The sequence below is a fragment of the Gobio gobio genome (genome assembly GCF_949357685.1).
Source record: "Gobio gobio genome assembly, chromosome: 13".
In the NCBI taxonomy this organism is placed as follows: Eukaryota; Metazoa; Chordata; class Actinopteri; order Cypriniformes; family Gobionidae; genus Gobio; species Gobio gobio.
This window is the reverse complement of record NC_137106.1, coordinates 51,687,315-51,705,457: the sequence shown is the minus strand read 5'-3', so window position 1 is coordinate 51,705,457 and position 18,143 is coordinate 51,687,315. Positions and strand designations below refer to the sequence as shown.

The following is an 18,143-nucleotide window of genomic DNA, read 5'->3' as shown; positions in this document are numbered from 1 at the left end:
CCATTTTAGTGGAAAGAGGGAGGGATTTAATCAATTGTTTCAATTCAATTATTTATTTAAAACTAAAGCAACTCTCTCAAAACATTTGCATTCTCTCACAAAACTATAGCTTTAACCTGAAAACGTACAAGTCACGTTTTCATTCTCCCATCATGCACTATTCCATCACAAAATAAAAGCGAGCGAACTCGGTGTCTCAGTTAATGCAAAAGTTTAGTGAGAGAATGCAAAAACACTGACATTAAATGAACACTGTCTCATGTACAGTGTGAGGGTTAATATACAGTCTTGTATTCATTTAGCACAGTTTTCTCCAGTTGTCCATAACCGATCAGAACAGACAGACAGACACTTTCATCTGAAGAATAACATACAGTATATACATTAATAATGTAATAGCCCTGAGCTCTGACCACTACATCGCAGCACTCCCTATATAACCACCAGATGGCCCCATTGAGTTTTTTTGTCCTGTTAATTTGTTTACGTCTATTTTTCTTGATTTTCCACCCTTTTATGTATTTTTTACTTAACCTATATAGAAGATGCATAGAGGTGAAAATCATGGGTTTATTATAATACTCATAGGTCATATTAATACTCATGCATAATTCATGCAAACCAGCAGTTATATCACCCTGTAGCCTAAGACTGGTTTCCCACTGAAGCTAAGCAGGGCTGAGTCTGGTCAGTATCTGGATGGGAGACCAACTGGGAAAACTAGGCTTCTGCTGGAGGAGGTGTTAGTGAGGCCAGCAGGGGGCGCTCATCCTGTGGTCTGTGTGGGTCCTAACACCCCAGTATAGTGATGGGGACACGATACTGTAACAAGCACCGTCCTTCAGATGAGCCGTTAAACCGAGGTCCTGACTCTCTGTGGTCATTAAAAATCCCAGGATGTCCTTCGATAAAGAGTAGGGGTGTAACCCCGGCATCCTGGACACATTTGCCCATTGGCCCCTGTCCATCATGGCCTCCTAATCATCCCCATATATACGATTGGCTTCATCACTCGGTCTCCTCTCCACCAATCAGCTGGTGTGTGTGTGGTGGGCGTTCTGGCACAAAATGGCTGCCGTCGCATCATCCAGGTGGAGCTGCACATCGGTGGAGGATGAGGAGATTCCCCCCTTCTATGTAAAGCGCTTTAAGTGCCTAGAAAAGCGCTATATAAATGTAACTAATTAAATTATTGGTGACTATACGTCAATCTTCATTATTCTGGATGCTTTCTGGAACTGAAGCCTGTCTATGACACCCTGCTGTGTTTTGGAACAGTGTCAGTCTTGTAGAGTTGAAGTGTTATGACCAAGCGGCTCCTCCCGCAGTTTCTCCTGAAGCCGATATGGAAGTGAGTTAAACTGCAGTTCATGGACTGGCCACTAGAGACAGACTCCAGAAGGAGCAGAATCTCATTGAGCTCATGTTAAAATGCGCAACTTTACAGCAGAAGAACACATGTTTACAGTCTGGGACACATTGTGGTTTTGGTCTATACGGCTAATTTTGCCCTTCATGACGACTGTGAGGGGGGGGAATTATTTTATATCTCATTCGTTTACATTTTATAAAGCCTTAAAGTTCTGCATAATTAAGGGCGTGGCCACTTTGAGTGACAGGTGGATTGCCGTTTGTCTGCTGTCTGTTAGTCGTCACCTCAGCTCAGCTCCGCCCACGTCCCGCCTCTTTGCCCATTTTCTGTTATCCGGGAGTGATTCGCTGACAAGATGGCGACGGCCAGCTCGACCCGACTTTACGCTTCAAAACTGCTCTTCAGAATCCTATGGGTGACGTCACGGACACTACGCCCATATTTTTTTACAGTCTATGGTATAGACGTGTCTCTATTCAAGAGCTTGAGTAACATTGGTAAAAACACCCATCTAATAATTTTGTTAGGTAACACTTTAGAATAATGGTCATTAGTTAACATTAGTTAATGTATTAACTAACATGAACTAACCATGAGCAGTGCATTTGTTACTGTATTTGTTCATCTTTGTTAACGTGAGTTAATATAAATCCAGCTGTTCATGGTTTGTTCATGTTAGTTCACACTGCATTAACTAATGTTAACAAGATTTTAATAATGCATTAGTAAATGTTGAAATTAACATTAACAAAGATTAATAAACGCTTTATAAGTGCAGTTCATTATTAGTTCATGTTAACTAATGTAGTTAACTAATGTTAACTAATGACCATTATTCTAAAGTGTTACCTTTTGTTTTAAGTGTCACTCCTTCTCTACAGTAGATTATCGAACCACAACAGCCTTCAGAGTTCATTTAACCAAATGGAGAGCTTAACATGATCATATTGAATTGGTTTGGCTGGTTTCATTGTATGTTATTCTAGGACGATATGCCTAGTTCTCCGGCAACATTTTATGCATATTTCGGACATCCTACATTAAAGCTGCCCTATGTAACTTTTCCGTCCGCTTGAGGTCGCCTGTTCAAAATAAAGGCATAGTTTGATGCGCAGACTCTTGGGTCATGTGGTCTTCACCTCAGAATCGGGACAGGACTCGGGCAGAAATCATGTTGATGTGATTAATAACGTTACTGTAGTGAAGCAGAAGCAGGACGAGTGTTGTGGAGCTGAGGAACCGCTGGAGCCATTGTTCATAAGATGAACGCAACACACGCCTCGCGAGCAGCGGGACTTTTATTATGCCACAGTCGCCACTTCCGCTCCTCCGCTCGTGTGTGTGAGGTAACGCAGCTCTGCTGATCATATTACACACATCTGAGTGTGTTGATGATGGGATGGCGTTACTCTGTGCGTTCTCTCGCCGGCTGACACTTGATCACACTGCAGGGAGAGGAAAGCGTTTCTGCAGAATAAAACCAGAAACCGAGGGGAACGCGGATATGATGTCATCAACAGGCAACGCCCTCACACGTCCCGGGTTAAAATAGCATCTCACGATTTACAAATAGTTGGAAGCATTTGGGATATTGTAAGTACTCAACTGAACAAAATATATAACACTGGCCTAGTGGTTTTTGGATATTTTACTGAAAATATGTAACATAGTGCACCTTTAATCATAATGTGCTAACAGCATTACAGCATTCCTAGTAGAGGACAATCTGTTCTAATGTATATTCTATGAGCTTAAAGTCAACATAAAATCCCATTAAACCCATGTTATGTTTCAATCCTCTTGGATGTGCTGCACCTTTTCTTTTTCACACAGCCAGATAGAGCATCCAATCATACAGAGGAACCTCTTCAGGCATTATTTCTTATGCTAAAGTCCAATTCTAACATACTTACAGCGTTCACCTCTGTCTGGGACTTCTGGTTGGCCTTCTGTCGCCGCAGGTCAGATTTTATAAGCGCTGCAAGGCAGAGAAACACAGTCTTTTCTGCACATCAACACATCTGGTGTCAAGCAAAAAACACTATTTAACCCTCTGGGGTTCTTCATTATTGGGTCACATTCAGGACCTTCAGGTCAAAAATGACCCGGAGGGCGGGATTAAGATAAAAAAGATTTGAGAAAAATCAATGAAATGTATTTTTGTTCAATAATATTATTTCTTTTCTTTTTTGGTGTTTTGAGTTAATTTTATGATTTATAATTAATATTTATGCAATAATTATGAACCATTTTTTCCCATTGAATATAATAAAAAATGTATATATATAATATATATATTTTTTTTTATGAAAGCTGTATTTCATTTTAGAGTCAAGTCTAGGCCTCATGAAAGCAATTTTTTAAATGAGATCGGTGCCATCCGGTGGACACATTGAGCATTTTTATCACACAATAGCACATTTTTACCACTATTAAAGTGGATCTTGCGTTTTATAATTTTTTTTTATAAATCGTAGCTTCATCGGAATGGTCCGAAACTTGGTGACTTTATTGGTACTTGGTATATGAACACCCAAAACAATTGGGGACAGGATTTGAAAAGTCTAAGTGGTCGTAAAAAAAATAGTCACACTCGGGACCTTCGGGTCAAAAATGACCCCCATAGGAAATGAATGGGAAATTGGCAAAAATATGAAAATACAGAGTTTTTCTTTAATCTACAAATCAGCCAGGATGCAGAAAAAAGGACTCAACAGTGAAGGGGTGAATCTCTAAAACATCAAGAGTGCAAAACAGACAAAAAAACTCACACACACACACACACACACACAAAAACACACGTACACACAAATGAACGTGTGCCATTCCAAAAGCTAATTGTGTTTTTGTGTGTGTGAGTTTTTTGGTCTGTTTTGCACTCTTGATGTCAACATTTTTGACCCGAAGTACCCTAGAGGGTTAAACAAAACTTTCTTTAAGGTGTTTATTTTCAATGGGGAGTGTTATGTGCTTTTAGACAAGCTGAACAAACACAGTTTAAACCAGAACCCATGATTGTCATGGTCGTTTCATGTTTTTTTCAGTGTGTGTAAAACAATAATACCCTGCGTTTAAGTGTGTCACTGAGTCACGCTCTATCTGTCATAAAACGTCACATGTGCAGAAGACGAGTGCAGCTGTCATATGATGAGTGTCATGTGATGACTGATGAGTTTGTACCTGTCATGATGGAGCCGATGAAGAGGAACACACAGAGGAAGATGTTGCCGGCCAGTGTGCTGAAGTGATCCAGGATTTTTCCTTGAATGATGGTGAATGCGATACCAAACATCTGCACACATCAGAACGATCATGAGCATGTGATGCCAGTGAAAATTCACAGTTCTCTATTACAATTTCCAGGCCAGCACTAAAAAACTACCAGCCTAACTAATATAAAGTAAAACATTATTAAAGACAAGTAACAGTAGTTTTCAGGTAGAGACACTGAATAAAGTAATCAAATGTAAAACACTGGATAGTCTTCACAGTATAAATTAAACATTGAACATTGAACATTGAAGACGGATCTAATATACTGATACACTGATCTTTCTCTAATGTTTGTGTTCACTTCAAGTTTACTAGGATACTCACAAGGACATTTTTTTTGTGAATGTGTCTGTTCAAGTGCAAGAAGACGTAAAAGAGAGCACAATTTGCATGCTTCGGATATTTGCGCACACAAAACTTTCCACGCAGCGGAAATTGAGTTCTCTTTTGCGTCTTCTTGCGCTTAAATATTTAAATTGCCAAGGCTTAAACTCTTGTGACGATGCAGAGCTGGCCTGTCACTGTACCGAGCGTCTTTCATGCTTGTTTACCGTTCATGTCCTTATAACATTGCATTGTTAGAATTCATAATAATATTACCGGCCAACTAGCATTTGACACCATATGCTCGCCAACACCAATTTGGCGCTTGGCGAGTGTTCATTTTAGGCCCTGGTCATATAAAGTACTAGCCTGGTCTTACCAGACTCTCGTACATTTCATTTCTACATAGAGTCTGGCCATTCTCCATTGACAAGTGTTCACTTCCTTGAAGGCGGGAACTCTGTTGAAGTTTAAAACTATTGGTGTCACGGTTCATGAATGCATTGCTTTCTTTTGTGTCTCGTGTCTCTGTTTGTTGTGTTGGTATGTGCTGCGTGGATCCGTGGGCGTGGCCGGAGCAATCATGCTCATTCATCTATCATCGGCGCCAGCTGCGAGTCATTATCACTTGCATTTATACTTAACGTTTTCTCCTCTCCTTTGTCAGATCGTTTGTCGATGTTGTGTGCTGTCTGGTGTCCTGAGTTGTTCCTGTTCCGTTGGATGATCGTGTGGTGTTTGTTCTGGGATTCCTGTTCGTTGTTTCCTGTTCATCGTTTCACGCCGGATTTCACCCTCATCACCATCGCTTCACTCTTCACCAGCACAGATACACCTGTTGATCATCGAGGTCCCTGCGTCACCTGCCAGCGGTGTTGTCTGTCCCTGAATTGTAGTACTTTCTGACATTAAAACTGAGTTATTTTCACCTGCAATTGTTTCCTCATTCTGTGATCATGACAGAACGATCTGACCCACTGATGGAAGCAGCAGGTGGAGCTCCGATGACCATGGAGTCATTTGTTAACAGCAGCCTTCAACGCATGGACGCCCAAGAGGAGGGGCTCAGCAACACTAGCCGTGCTGTTCAGGTTTTGGTGACGCAGGTGTCCGGGCTCACCCAGCAACTTCTACAACTGCGAGCTCCCACTGCGCCACCCACACCGTTCGTTCCTTCCACACCATCAGATCCACTCTCCCAGTCGGAGCCTCGTCTACCAGTGCCTGAGAGGTATGCCGGAGAGCCCAGTTTCTGTCGGGCGTTTCTGACTGGATGCTCCATGCATTTTGCACTGCAACCGAGAACTTTCAACAATGAGCGATCCAAGGTCGCATTTGTTCTTTCGCTACTGACTGGGAGAGCAGCACTCTGGGGAACGGCGGTGTGGGAGAACCAGGACCCATGCTGCCAGTCGTTCCAGGCACTCTCCGCCGTCATGAAGCGGGTATTTGACCGTGCGGTCTCCGGAAGAGAGGCGGCGAGGGTGCTCGCCGAGCTTCGCCAGGGAGAGAGGTCTGTTTCGGATTACTCGATCGAATTCCGGACTCTCGCGGCGGAGTGCCAATGGAACGACGAGGCGCAGTGGGATATGTTCCTGCATGGGCTGGCTGACCGCATCCAGAAGGAGATCTACACCCTGGACCTGCCTAACACCTTGGATGGACTGATTGACTTAGCACTACGAGTTGATGCTCGACTGTCAAGAGTCGAGCGACGCGTCCTTCCCAATCGGGTTTTTAGAGGAGCAGAGAGTTCGCGGTCCAGCGGTACGGATGTGGTCAGCCCTATCTACGATCACGAGCCCATGCAGGTAGGGCGAGCTCGGCTTTCCCGGGAGGAGAAGGAGAGGCGGAGGTCCCAAGGTCTTTGTCTATACTGCGGCGGAGAGGGACATTTTCTGAACATGTGTCCGGTAAAAGGCCACGCCCGGTAGTAACAGTGAGGCTACTATCGGGTGGGATCTCCGCCGAGAAGACCTCATCGACATCTACCCTCCTCCCGGTAAGACTAAGATGGTCAACACACCAGCACGACTGTCAAGCACTATTGGACTCCGGGGCGGAAGGTAATTTTATGGACCACACTCTCGCACACCACCTTCAGATTCCCCTCCAGTCACTTCCTCAGGACATTTCTGTCCACGCACTCAATGGTCAACAGCTTCCCATGATTTCTCTATCTACTGGACCTGTTACTCTCATTACATCTGGTAACCATTCGGAAACTCTGTCATTTTACATCATGGACTCACCTCTTGCACCCATAGTACTCGGACATCCTTGGTTAACTCAACACAACCCCAAAGTAGACTGGATCCGGAGGTCCATTACGGAGTGGAGCACCAAATGTCATGAGTCCTGTCTTGTGTCTGCCTGTTCGTCTGTTCCTATGTCTGTGTTACAGGAGAAAGCAGTGGATTTTTCTAACGTGCCCGCGGAGTACCAGGACCTGAGGGAAGTGTTCAGTAAGTCTCGAGCTGCTTCTCTGCCTCCGCATCGTCCCTACGACTGTGCCATAGATTTATTGCCAGGTAAATCTCCGCCTAAGGGCAAGCTTTATTCACTTTCGGTTCCAGAAAGGGAGGTCATGGTGAAATACATTTCTGATTCACTAGCAACTAGGTTCATTCGCCCTTCCTCTTCTCCAGCGGGGGCGGGGTTCTTTTTTGTGGGGAAGAAGGACGGTTCTCTGCGACCTTGTATTGATTACCGGGGGTTGAACAACATCACGATAAAGAATACTTATCCTTTACCGTTGATGTCTTCAGCTTTCGAGAGGTTGCAGGGAGCGTCAATCTTCACGAAATTGGATTTACGTAATGCTTATCATTTGGTCCGCATCAGGAAGGGGGATGAATGGAAGACTGCTTTTAACACCCCTAGGGGGCATTTTGAATATTTGGTCATGCCCTTCGGGCTGTCCAACTCCCCAGCAGTCTTCCAGGCCCTCGTCAATGACGTGCTGCGAGACATGGTCGACCAGTTCATATATGTTTACCTGGATGACATATTGATTTTTTCTTCGTCTCTCCAGGAACATGTGCAGCACGTTCGACGAGTGCTTCAGAGGTTGCTGGCGAATGGGCTTTTTGTCAAGGCGGAGAAATGCGAGTTCCACGCACAGTCGGTTCCATTTCTGGGATACATCATTTCGTCTGAGGGAGTACGTATGGACCCTGAGAAGGTTAAGGCTGTGGTGGAGTGGCCAATCCCAGATTCTCGCAAGGCCCTGCAGAGGTTTCTGGGATTCGCCAATTTCTACCGACGTTTTATTCGTAACTACAGCCAACTAGCCGCACCTCTGACTGCCTTGACCTCCCCCAGAACGACGTTCAGGTGGACTGACGCGGCTGAGGCCGCGTTTACCAAACTGAAAGACCGCTTTGTTTCGGCCCCCATTCTGATAGCCCCTGATTCCTCACGTCAGTTCATGGTGGAGGTCGACGCGTCAGAGGTGGGGGTAGGTGCAGTGTTGTCCCAACGTTCTTCCACGGACGAGAAGATGCATCCTTGCGCGTTTTTATCCCATCGCTTGTCACCTGCCGAACGTAACTATGACATTGGTAACAGAGAGTTGTTGGCAGTCAAGTTAGCGTTGGAAGAATGGCGTCACTGGTTAGAAGGGTCGGGGGTACCTTTTATCGTCTGGACCGATCATAAGAATTTGGAATATATTAGGACGGCTAAAAGATTGAACTCCAGGCAGGCTCGGTGGGCACTTTTTTTCGGTCGTTTTGACTTTACTCTTTCGTACCGCCCGGGTTCCAAAAACATCAAACCCGATTCTTTGTCGCGTATTTTTGATCGCTCCGAACGCCTGGTTACTCCCGAGTGCATTTTACCTGAGACCCTATTTGTCTCCACACTCACATGGGAGGTCGAATCGAAGGTCAAGAAGGCCTTAGAAGGGGTAACGCCCCCGGTCGGTTGCCCACCGAATCGATTATTTGTGCCGGAGGGATTACGGTCAGACGTTATTCAGTGGGGGCATTGTTCCAACGTAGCCTGTCATCCAGGAGTGACTCGTACGAAGTTTCTGGTTAAACAACGATTCTGGTGGCCACTTATGGCCCGGGACATTCACAGTTTTGTTTTGGCTTGCTCGGTTTGTGCCATTGGTAAGTCTTCCAATCGACCCCCAGATGGGCTACTCCAACCGCTGCCTGTCCCTTCGAGACCCTGGTCCCATATCGCACTAGATTTTGTTACCGCCCTCCCGCCCTCCCAGGGCAACACGGTAGTTTTAACCGTGGTGGACCGGTTCTCGAAGGCGACTCATTTTATTCCCTTGCCCAAATTACCCTCAGCCAAGGAGACAGCGGTGGCCGTCGTGGATCACGTCTTTCGGTTACATGGCCTCCCGATGGACGTGGTTTCCGACAGAGGACCCCAATTTGTGTCCAAATTTTGGCAAGAATTTTGTAGATTGCTAGGGGCGACTGTTAGTCTTTCCTCAGGGTTTCATCCCCAGAGCAATGGTCAGACCGAGAGAGCCAACCAGGATCTGGAAAGAATGTTGCGGTGTTTGGTTTCCAAGAATCCTTCGTCTTGTAGTCAGCAACTGTCTATGGTGGAGTACGCCCACAATACGTTACCAGTGTCATCTACGGGCCTGTCTCCGTTTGAGTGTAGTGTAGGTTACCAGCCACCTATCTTTCCCAGTCTGGATTCCGAAGTCGCGGTCCCCTCCGCCCACGCCTTCATCCAGAGGTGTCACAACACCTGGACTAGAGCCCGAGAGACTCTACTCCGGGTGGGGTTGCGCACCAAGGCTAAGGCCGATCGCCACCGGTCAAAGCCTCCCGTATACGTCGTTGGTCAAAAAGTGTGGCTTTCTACTAAGAATATTCCTCTCCGTTCCGTCTCTAATAAGCTCGCACCCAAATTCATTGGCCCGTTCGCTGTCACCAAGATCATTAGTCCGGTGACAGTCCGCCTCAACCTTCCTCCAGTGTACAGGAGAATTCACCCCGTGTTTCATGTATCTAAGATTAAGCCTGTGTTTCGATCAGCAATTAACCCGCCGGTTCCGGTTCCTCCCCCGCCGCGTCTCGTAGATGGGGAACCTACGTTTTCGGTAAATCGTATTCTGGACTCTAGGCGGAGGGGACGCGGAGTCCAGTACTTGGTGGACTGGGAAGGTTACGGTCCGGAGGAGAGAAGTTGGGTCCCTACGAGAAACATTCTGGATCACTCCCTTATCGATGATTACAATCGACAGGTAAGGGAGGCTGGGAACGCCAGGAGGCGTTCCTAGGAGAGAGGGTACTGTCACGGTTCATGAATGCATTGCTTTCTTTTGTGTCTCGTGTCTCTGTTTGTTGTGTTGGTATGTGCTGCGTGGATCCGTGGGCGTGGCCGGAGCAATCATGCTCATTCATCTATCATCGGCGCCAGCTGCGAGTCATTATCACTTGCATTTATACTCACCGTTTTCTCCTCTCCTTTGTCAGATCGTTTGTCGATGTTGTGTGCTGTCTGGTGTCCTGAGTTGTTCCTGTTCCGTTGGATGATCGTGTGGTGTTTGTTCTGGGATTCCTGTTCGTTGTTTCCTGTTCATCGTTTCACGCCGGATTTCACCCTCATCACCATCGCTTCACTCTTCACCAGCACAGATACACCTGTTGATCATCGAGGTCCCTGCGTCACCTGCCAGCGGTGTTGTCTGTCCCTGAATTGTAGTACTTTCTGACATTAAAACTGAGTTATTTTCACCTGCAATTGTTTCCTCATTCTGTGATCATGACAATTGGATCTGCCAAGAGTCACTCTGGATCTGCCATAACCAATCGCTAACGTTTGGTCGTGACGCATGTCACGCGCCGTTCGCCTTTGATTCTCACATTAACTGAGCACACCACCTCAGTGTCAGTGATAAAACCTTGTGCATTCGGATTGTGATTTATTCACGATGGAGAGGAGAGTAAATAAAATGTCATATGCTTGGTATGATAAGAATAAATGCTGGCGTAAATAACAGCCAATTCAAATGTTGACGTGCTTTTCTTCTTTTATTTTTTGAGCGGTGATGAAATATATTGCTCTTGTAAACACTTGCCAGCATTTAAAGAAATACAAGTCTAGAAATTCAACCAAATTACAGCTCACGCAAACCGCACAGTGCTCTGCAGGGGTCTAAAAAGGATATAAACAGTACATTTTGAAGTGAATTTCTTGACAACTCAGAGATGTGGATTTGGACAGCAATTAAGTGACCACACGACCTGGTGTTTGTCTAAAGCAGGAGGTAATTCGGCCGGGGATTTTTTCGTCATCGCTCTCAGCCACTCCCTCTGTTCGCTGATTGGACCGGTAAAAAATTATTCGGGAGAAAACCTAAGCATATACAGCAGTCCCAGACGTAGTACTGAAGGAAAATGAAAATTGAGCGGAAGTACGTAGGAGGGCGGAGCCAGGCTAATAAAGTACGTCCCAAGAGCTAGATGACGATTTTTGTTCTGTTTGCTAAAAGTGAATTTTGTCAGATTGTACACTAGCTTATAGATGAGCTCAACACTACAAACATGAACTAAAACATAAAACTGCTAATGTAACCCCTCCTGTTAGAACCGCCCCGCTCCAAGCAGGACTCGAACCCGGGTCCGCCGGCATGAGAGTCAGACGTTCTAACAAGGAGGCTAAAGGCTGCAACCTCTAGCGTCAGTCACTAGAGCATCTCTTGACATCAGAGGAGTGAGGTTTACTCGCACAGCGACTTCTAGCTGAACTCCGTTACACTAACTTTGAATTTGACATGGATTTAGATGTGGCTTGCATAAACACATTTTGGAAACGTTACCTGAGCTGAACCAAGAAGAAAGTTAAACGTAACAATTGAAATGCCTGTTTCAGAACAAAGCAAACGATCTACAGGTCTGGAAACAGCCTATATGCATGACCTGCGCTGAGCAGTTGAGCAGTCCTGACGATGTTCCCTCTGACTCCGGGTACGTCAGCTCCACTGCAAACTCAAAGCCCAGCGGCAGATAACCCGTCATGAAGAACCTGCGGTCAGACAGCAGAAGAGGTGGAAGAATCACAGCGGTCAACAAACACACTGTATACAGCCATTAGCACATATAATTATTAAAAATAAAACAGATTGTTACTTGGTCTGTGTAGAAATGGCTGGTTAGCATGGATTCGTTAGTAGATGCTACCATTCATATTTTACACATCAGGCATTTATAGACAAAAGTAAGATGAAATTCTGGTAAATTGAGATCTTTATACCAGTTTAATAGTCGGACCCACTTTATATTAGGTGGCCTTAACTACTATGTACTAACATTTTAATTAATCATTTGATACAATGCACTTATTGTGTACATACATGTTTTTACATTGTACTTACATTTTAAAAAATACCTGCATGTAATTACATCTGTAATTAATTTCTGGAGATACATTTGTAATTACACAGTTGACACTTCCCTTACACCTAACCCTACCCTTAAACTTACCCACACCACCACACCTGTCCCTAACCCTACCCTTAAACTCACCCACACCACCACACCTGTCCCTAACCCTACCCTTAAACTAACCCACACCACCACACCTGTCCCTAACCCTACCCTTAAACTTACCCTTACCAACACACCTGTCCCTACCCTTAAACTTACCCTTACCACCACACCTGTCCCTAACCCTACCCTTAAACTTACCCATACCACCACACCGGTCCCTAACCATACCCTTAAACTTACCCATACCACCACACCTGTCCCTAACCCTACCCTTAAACTTACCCATACCACCACACCTGTCCCTAACCCTACCCTTAAACTTACCCATACCACCACACCTGTCCCTAACCCTACCCTTAAACTTACCCTTACCAACACACCTGTCCCTAACCCTACCCTTAAACTTACCCTTACCACCACACCTGTCCCTAACCCTACCCTTAAACTTACCCGTACCACCACACCTGTCTCTAACCCTACCCTTAAACTTACCCATACCACCACACCTGTCCCTAACCCTACCCTTAAACATACCCATACCACCACACCTGTCCCTAACCCTACCCTTAAACTTACCCATACCACCACACCTGTCCCTAACCCTACCCTTAAACTTACCCACAACAACACACCTGTCCCTAACCCTACCCTTAAACTTCTCCATACCCCCACACCTGTCCCTAACTCTACCCTTAAACTTACTCATGCCACCACACCTGTCCCTAACCCTACCCTTAAACTTACCCACACCACCACACCTGTCCCTAACCCTACCCTTAAACTTCTCCATACCCCCACACCTGTCCCTAACTCTACCCTTAAACTTACTCATGCCACCACACCTGTCCCTAACCCTACCCTTAAACTTACCCACACCACCACACCTGTCCCTAACCCTACCCTTAAACTTACCCACACCACCACACCTGTCCCTAACCCTACCCTTAAACTTACCCACACCACCACACCTGTCCCTAACCCTACCCTTAAACTTACCCACACCACCACACCTGTCCCTAACCCTACCCTTAAACTTACCCACACCACCACACCTGTCCCTAACCCTACCCTTAAACTTACCCACACCACCACACCTGTCCCTAACCCTACCCTAAACTTACCCACACCACAACACCTGTCCATAACCCTACCCTTAAACTTACCCACACCACCACACCTGTCCCTAACCCTACCCTTAAACTTAACCTTACCACCACACCTGTCCCTAACCCTACCCTTAAACTCACCCACACCACCACACCTGTCCCTAACTCTACCCTTAAAATTAGCCTTACCACCACACCTGTCCCTAACCCTACCCTTAAACTTACCCACACCACCACACCTGTCCCTAACCCTACCCTTAAACTTACCCATATCACCACACCTGTCCCTAACCCTACCCTTAAACTCACCCACACCACCACACCTGTCCCTAACTCTACCCTTAAAATTAGCCTTACCACCACACCTGTCCCTAACCCTACCCTTAAACTTACCCATATCACCACACCTGTCCCTAACCCTACCCTTAAACTTACCCATATCACCACACCTGTCCCTAACCCTACCCTTAAACTTACCCATATCACCACACCTGTCCCTAACCCTACCCTTAAACTTACCCATATCACCACACCTGTCCCTAACCCTACCCTTAAACTTATCCACACCACCACACCTGTCCCTAACCCTACCCTTAAACTTACCCATATCACCACACCTGTCCCTAACCCTACCCTTAAACTTACCCATATCACCACACCTGTCCCTAACCCTACCCTTAAACTTATCCACACCACCACACCTGTCCCTAACCCTACCCTTAAACTTACCCTTACCACCACACCTGTCCCTAACCCTACCCTTAAACTCACCCACACCACCACACCTGTCCCTAACTCTACCCTTAAAATTAGCCTTACCACCACACCTGTCCCTAACCCTACCCTTAAACTTACCCACACCACCACACCTGTCCCTAACCCTACCCTTAAACTTACCCTTACCACCACACCTGTCCCTAACCCTACCCTTAAACTCACCCACACCACCACACCTGTCCCTAACCCTACCCTTAAACTTACCCTTACCACCACACCTGTCCCTAACCCTACCCTTAAACTTATCCATACCACCACACCTGTCCCTAACCCTACCCTTAAACTCATCCATACCACCACACCTGTCCCTAACCCTACCCTTAAACTCACCCACACCACCACACCTGTCCCTAACCCTACCCTTAAACTTACCCACACCACCACACCTGTCCCTAACCCTACCCTTAAACTTACCCATACCACTACACCTGTCCCTAACCCTACCCTTAAACTCACCCACACCACCACACCTGTCCCTAACCCTACCCGTATCCCACCTCAGTATCAGCAAAGGTGTTTTGCAATACAATTTGAACACAGTAAGTACATTGTACTTATTTTTTGATGTAAGTACATGGTAGTTAAGGCCACCTAATATAAAGTGGGGCCTAATAGTCAACCTTCCTCAAAAGCCTGATGGTCATATTTGCAGCACTGACACATGTGCACTTTGGTCAAGAAATGTGATGTAATCGTATCCAGTGACAAAGCTGAGAAAAGTTTAACTTTTCTCTAAACAGACAGAGATCCTTTTTGGTAAAACATTGTTTTAACACGACGTTACACATATTATATGTACTGACTGTTGTAATAACAGTAAATTATGCATAATAATTAACTAACTATAAACCAAATCCTACACTCTCAAAAACAAAAGAGAACAAAATTGTACCTTTTAAGATACAAGTGGCCGTCACTGGGGTGGGACCCTTAAGGGTACATTTTTTGCACTAAGTCAGGGGTCGACAAGTTCGGCCCTAGAGAGCTGATGAGAGTTTACCTCCAACCCTACTAAACCACCACAGTATAAAGCTCATGGCTCCCAGCATGCATTGCAGCATTGTTGAGATACATATGCTGACTCTTGATCTCTGTGTGTGTCTAAACTTTTCACCGCTTAGAATGTGTTTAAAAATCAGAATTCAGAATGTCTGATCTGTGGCAAGAAAGTATTGTTGGTGAATATTATTTATTAGCATTTTTAATCAGTGATGAGTTTATGATAATTTTAGTTTATGGCTTCTTTTGATTTGAACAGATTATGTGTTTTGTTAACACTGTAAAAAAAAAAAAACACAAACTCACCTAAAAAGCCAACCATCTCCATAATGGTTATTTTCAATAAATCATCAACATCTAAACCTCTGTTAATTCTCAATAAGAGCTTCTATAAATGTCTTTCAGGGTTGGAACCAAAGCCTAGGACCGAACTTCTGCTCTAAGTGAGGAAGATAATTGTGTAATTCTACCATAAGGACCAATTGTGTACCTTTAAAGGTACAGTTATACGTTTTGCTCCCCAAGGAACAAAATTGATCCTCCACTGTACCTTTTTGTCTGAGAGTGTAACCATGATCCTACAGTAAGTACATGTAGTTCATTAATATTACTCAGTCCTTATGCACTGTAACAAGGATAATGTGCAGCTGAAACACTACAAGCACCAAAAACACTCCCACTTTCTCCCCGTATGTGTAAATTAGGCTTTAAACTGTCCCAATAACATCTGGCAACCACAAAGTCTCAAAAAACTTGTACTTTTTTATAATTTCAATTACTAACAAAATAGTTTTGCTTGAAAAGTGCACTTGTGCTACAAACAATAATTAATGACACTTACTTTGATCTTTTGATGTCTGCAATGCAAAACAATATATGTATTTTCTGAGTATTTTTCCTTAATTCAAAAGGAAAACAAGATGATCCTGCTGGCAGATGTATATTCTTTTATGAACTTGTTTAGTTTGTATAATTTTGTCGGAAAATGTAATTTTGCTACTCAAGTAAATGTATCTTAATTTAAGAATGTTTAAATATTCGTACTGGAAATTAAAAAATACAAATGCTTTAAATCACTACGAAATCAAAACTGACAATTCTTTTTTTTATGGAATATGGCAGTATTTATTATAAATGATTTATCCATTCATCATTGTTATTTCAAATTCATGTTCCTGGTAATCTTGAATCAGAATAACTTCATCTCTTCTCTGATGATGAGGGCGGGGCAAACCTGTCACTCACATTAAATCAGCCAATCAATTCCCCATAGACAAAATCACTAATACATTTGTTCTTGTTTGGGAAGCGTTTCACTCGGATATGCGGCACAATAGGGAACGAAATACCCGTGCAACTTTCGTTTCATGTGGCCTTAAATGACGTTAGTGCCCAATGCATGCAGCTCTTACCCCAGCACTCCTGATGTGAGGAACACGACCCACAGATGACCCAAGTTCAGGGTGAAGGTGTAGATCACCATCCCCACAAACGACAGCAGATAAACGGAGAGAGTCGTCTGCCTGGCAAGACAAAGAGGAAGATAATGAGTTTAGCTAAATTTACAGCTACACATACAAGAGAATTTTGTCCTTCCAGCTTTGTTGCAGCAACTAATTCATCATACATTATTAGAAAAAAATAATCCCAAACAATTTCCCAAAGTTTGCGTGAGTTGATATATGGTTGTGACAGAAAATATATGCACACCTATGGTTAAATAAGATCAAATAGGCAATATCAAAGTCAAGATGATGGCTGGCTTTGATATTTCCTGATTTTACAAATGTTTCACATCTGACAGTGTTGACAAGAAGTAGGAACACAGCTGTATTTCAAAATGAACCTTTTTTATGCCAGGATAGCAGTAATGTTACTAAAAATACATATGCATATCTTTTTCTAATAAATATTTTCATCTACATTGAGTAATGTTTTAAGTATTGAGTTATGAGAATAGCTGGTGGAGTGAGTGATGATATCATGGTACATTTGTTTTGATAGACCATTCTATGGATAATCTCTGAGGAATATTAAAAAAGTGGAAATATTAAAGGAATACGCCGACATTTTGTGACTTTATCTTATTCACCGTATCCCCCAGAGTTAGATAAGTCCATACATAACATTCTCATCTCCATGCGTACCATAACTCTGTCTGACACACCCACTGCTAGCCTAGCTTAGCACAAAGACTGGAGGTAAATGGCTCCAGCTAGCCTAGCTTAGCACAAAGACTGGAGGTAAATGGCTCCAGCTAGCTTACTGCTCAATAAGCTTTCTGCTCAAATAATCCTATTTACATGTTGTGATGTGTATAGTCACAGCGTGTACAAATAACAAGATCACATGAGACACAGCCATCTTTTAACCGTATACATACTGGGAACTATATTCTCAGAAGGCGAAGCACTGCTACTTCTGCAGAGTGATTTGCAAAACACTCCAAATCACTCCGCTCACTCGGCTTTTAAAGGGAAAGGGAGATGAGACTCTGATTGGTTTATTTACACCCAAAACACCCCCATGACTCATTAAGAGACTAGATACAACCCTATTGGACCATGCGCCTGGTTCTCCAACAGTTTTTTCCGTCGTTAAACAAGCAAAAGTGGATTTGGACACGCCCTAAATGCACCTGCGCCATGAGCTTCAGACCATAAGCTCAGATCGGTAAAATAGGGACCTAGTGTCACTAAATCGACAAAACACTGAATGAGTGATAGATAGGGAACTAATGTTAGAAAATGGGACCTTATTGTAAAACAGGGGTGTCAAACTAGTTTAGCAGGGTTTAGCTTCAACCCTAATTAAACACACCTG

At 44.3% G+C, this 18,143-nt stretch overlaps 1 protein-coding gene across 1 annotated transcript in view; it reads right to left on the bottom strand.

The window, feature by feature from the left end:
* flvcr2a (FLVCR choline and putative heme transporter 2a) overlaps positions 1–18,143 on the bottom strand; it is a 61,481-nt gene that overhangs the window by 5,754 nt on the left and 37,584 nt on the right. Inside the window, exons 6-9 of the mRNA XM_079833640.1 lie at positions 16,733–16,843; positions 11,869–11,974; positions 4,553–4,664; positions 3,286–3,350 (exon numbers count right to left, since the gene is read on the bottom strand). Coding sequence (XP_079689766.1) covers positions 3,286–3,350; positions 4,553–4,664; positions 11,869–11,974; positions 16,733–16,843 — 394 coding nt within the window. The remainder of the gene's footprint in view (positions 1–3,285; positions 3,351–4,552; positions 4,665–11,868; positions 11,975–16,732; positions 16,844–18,143) is intronic.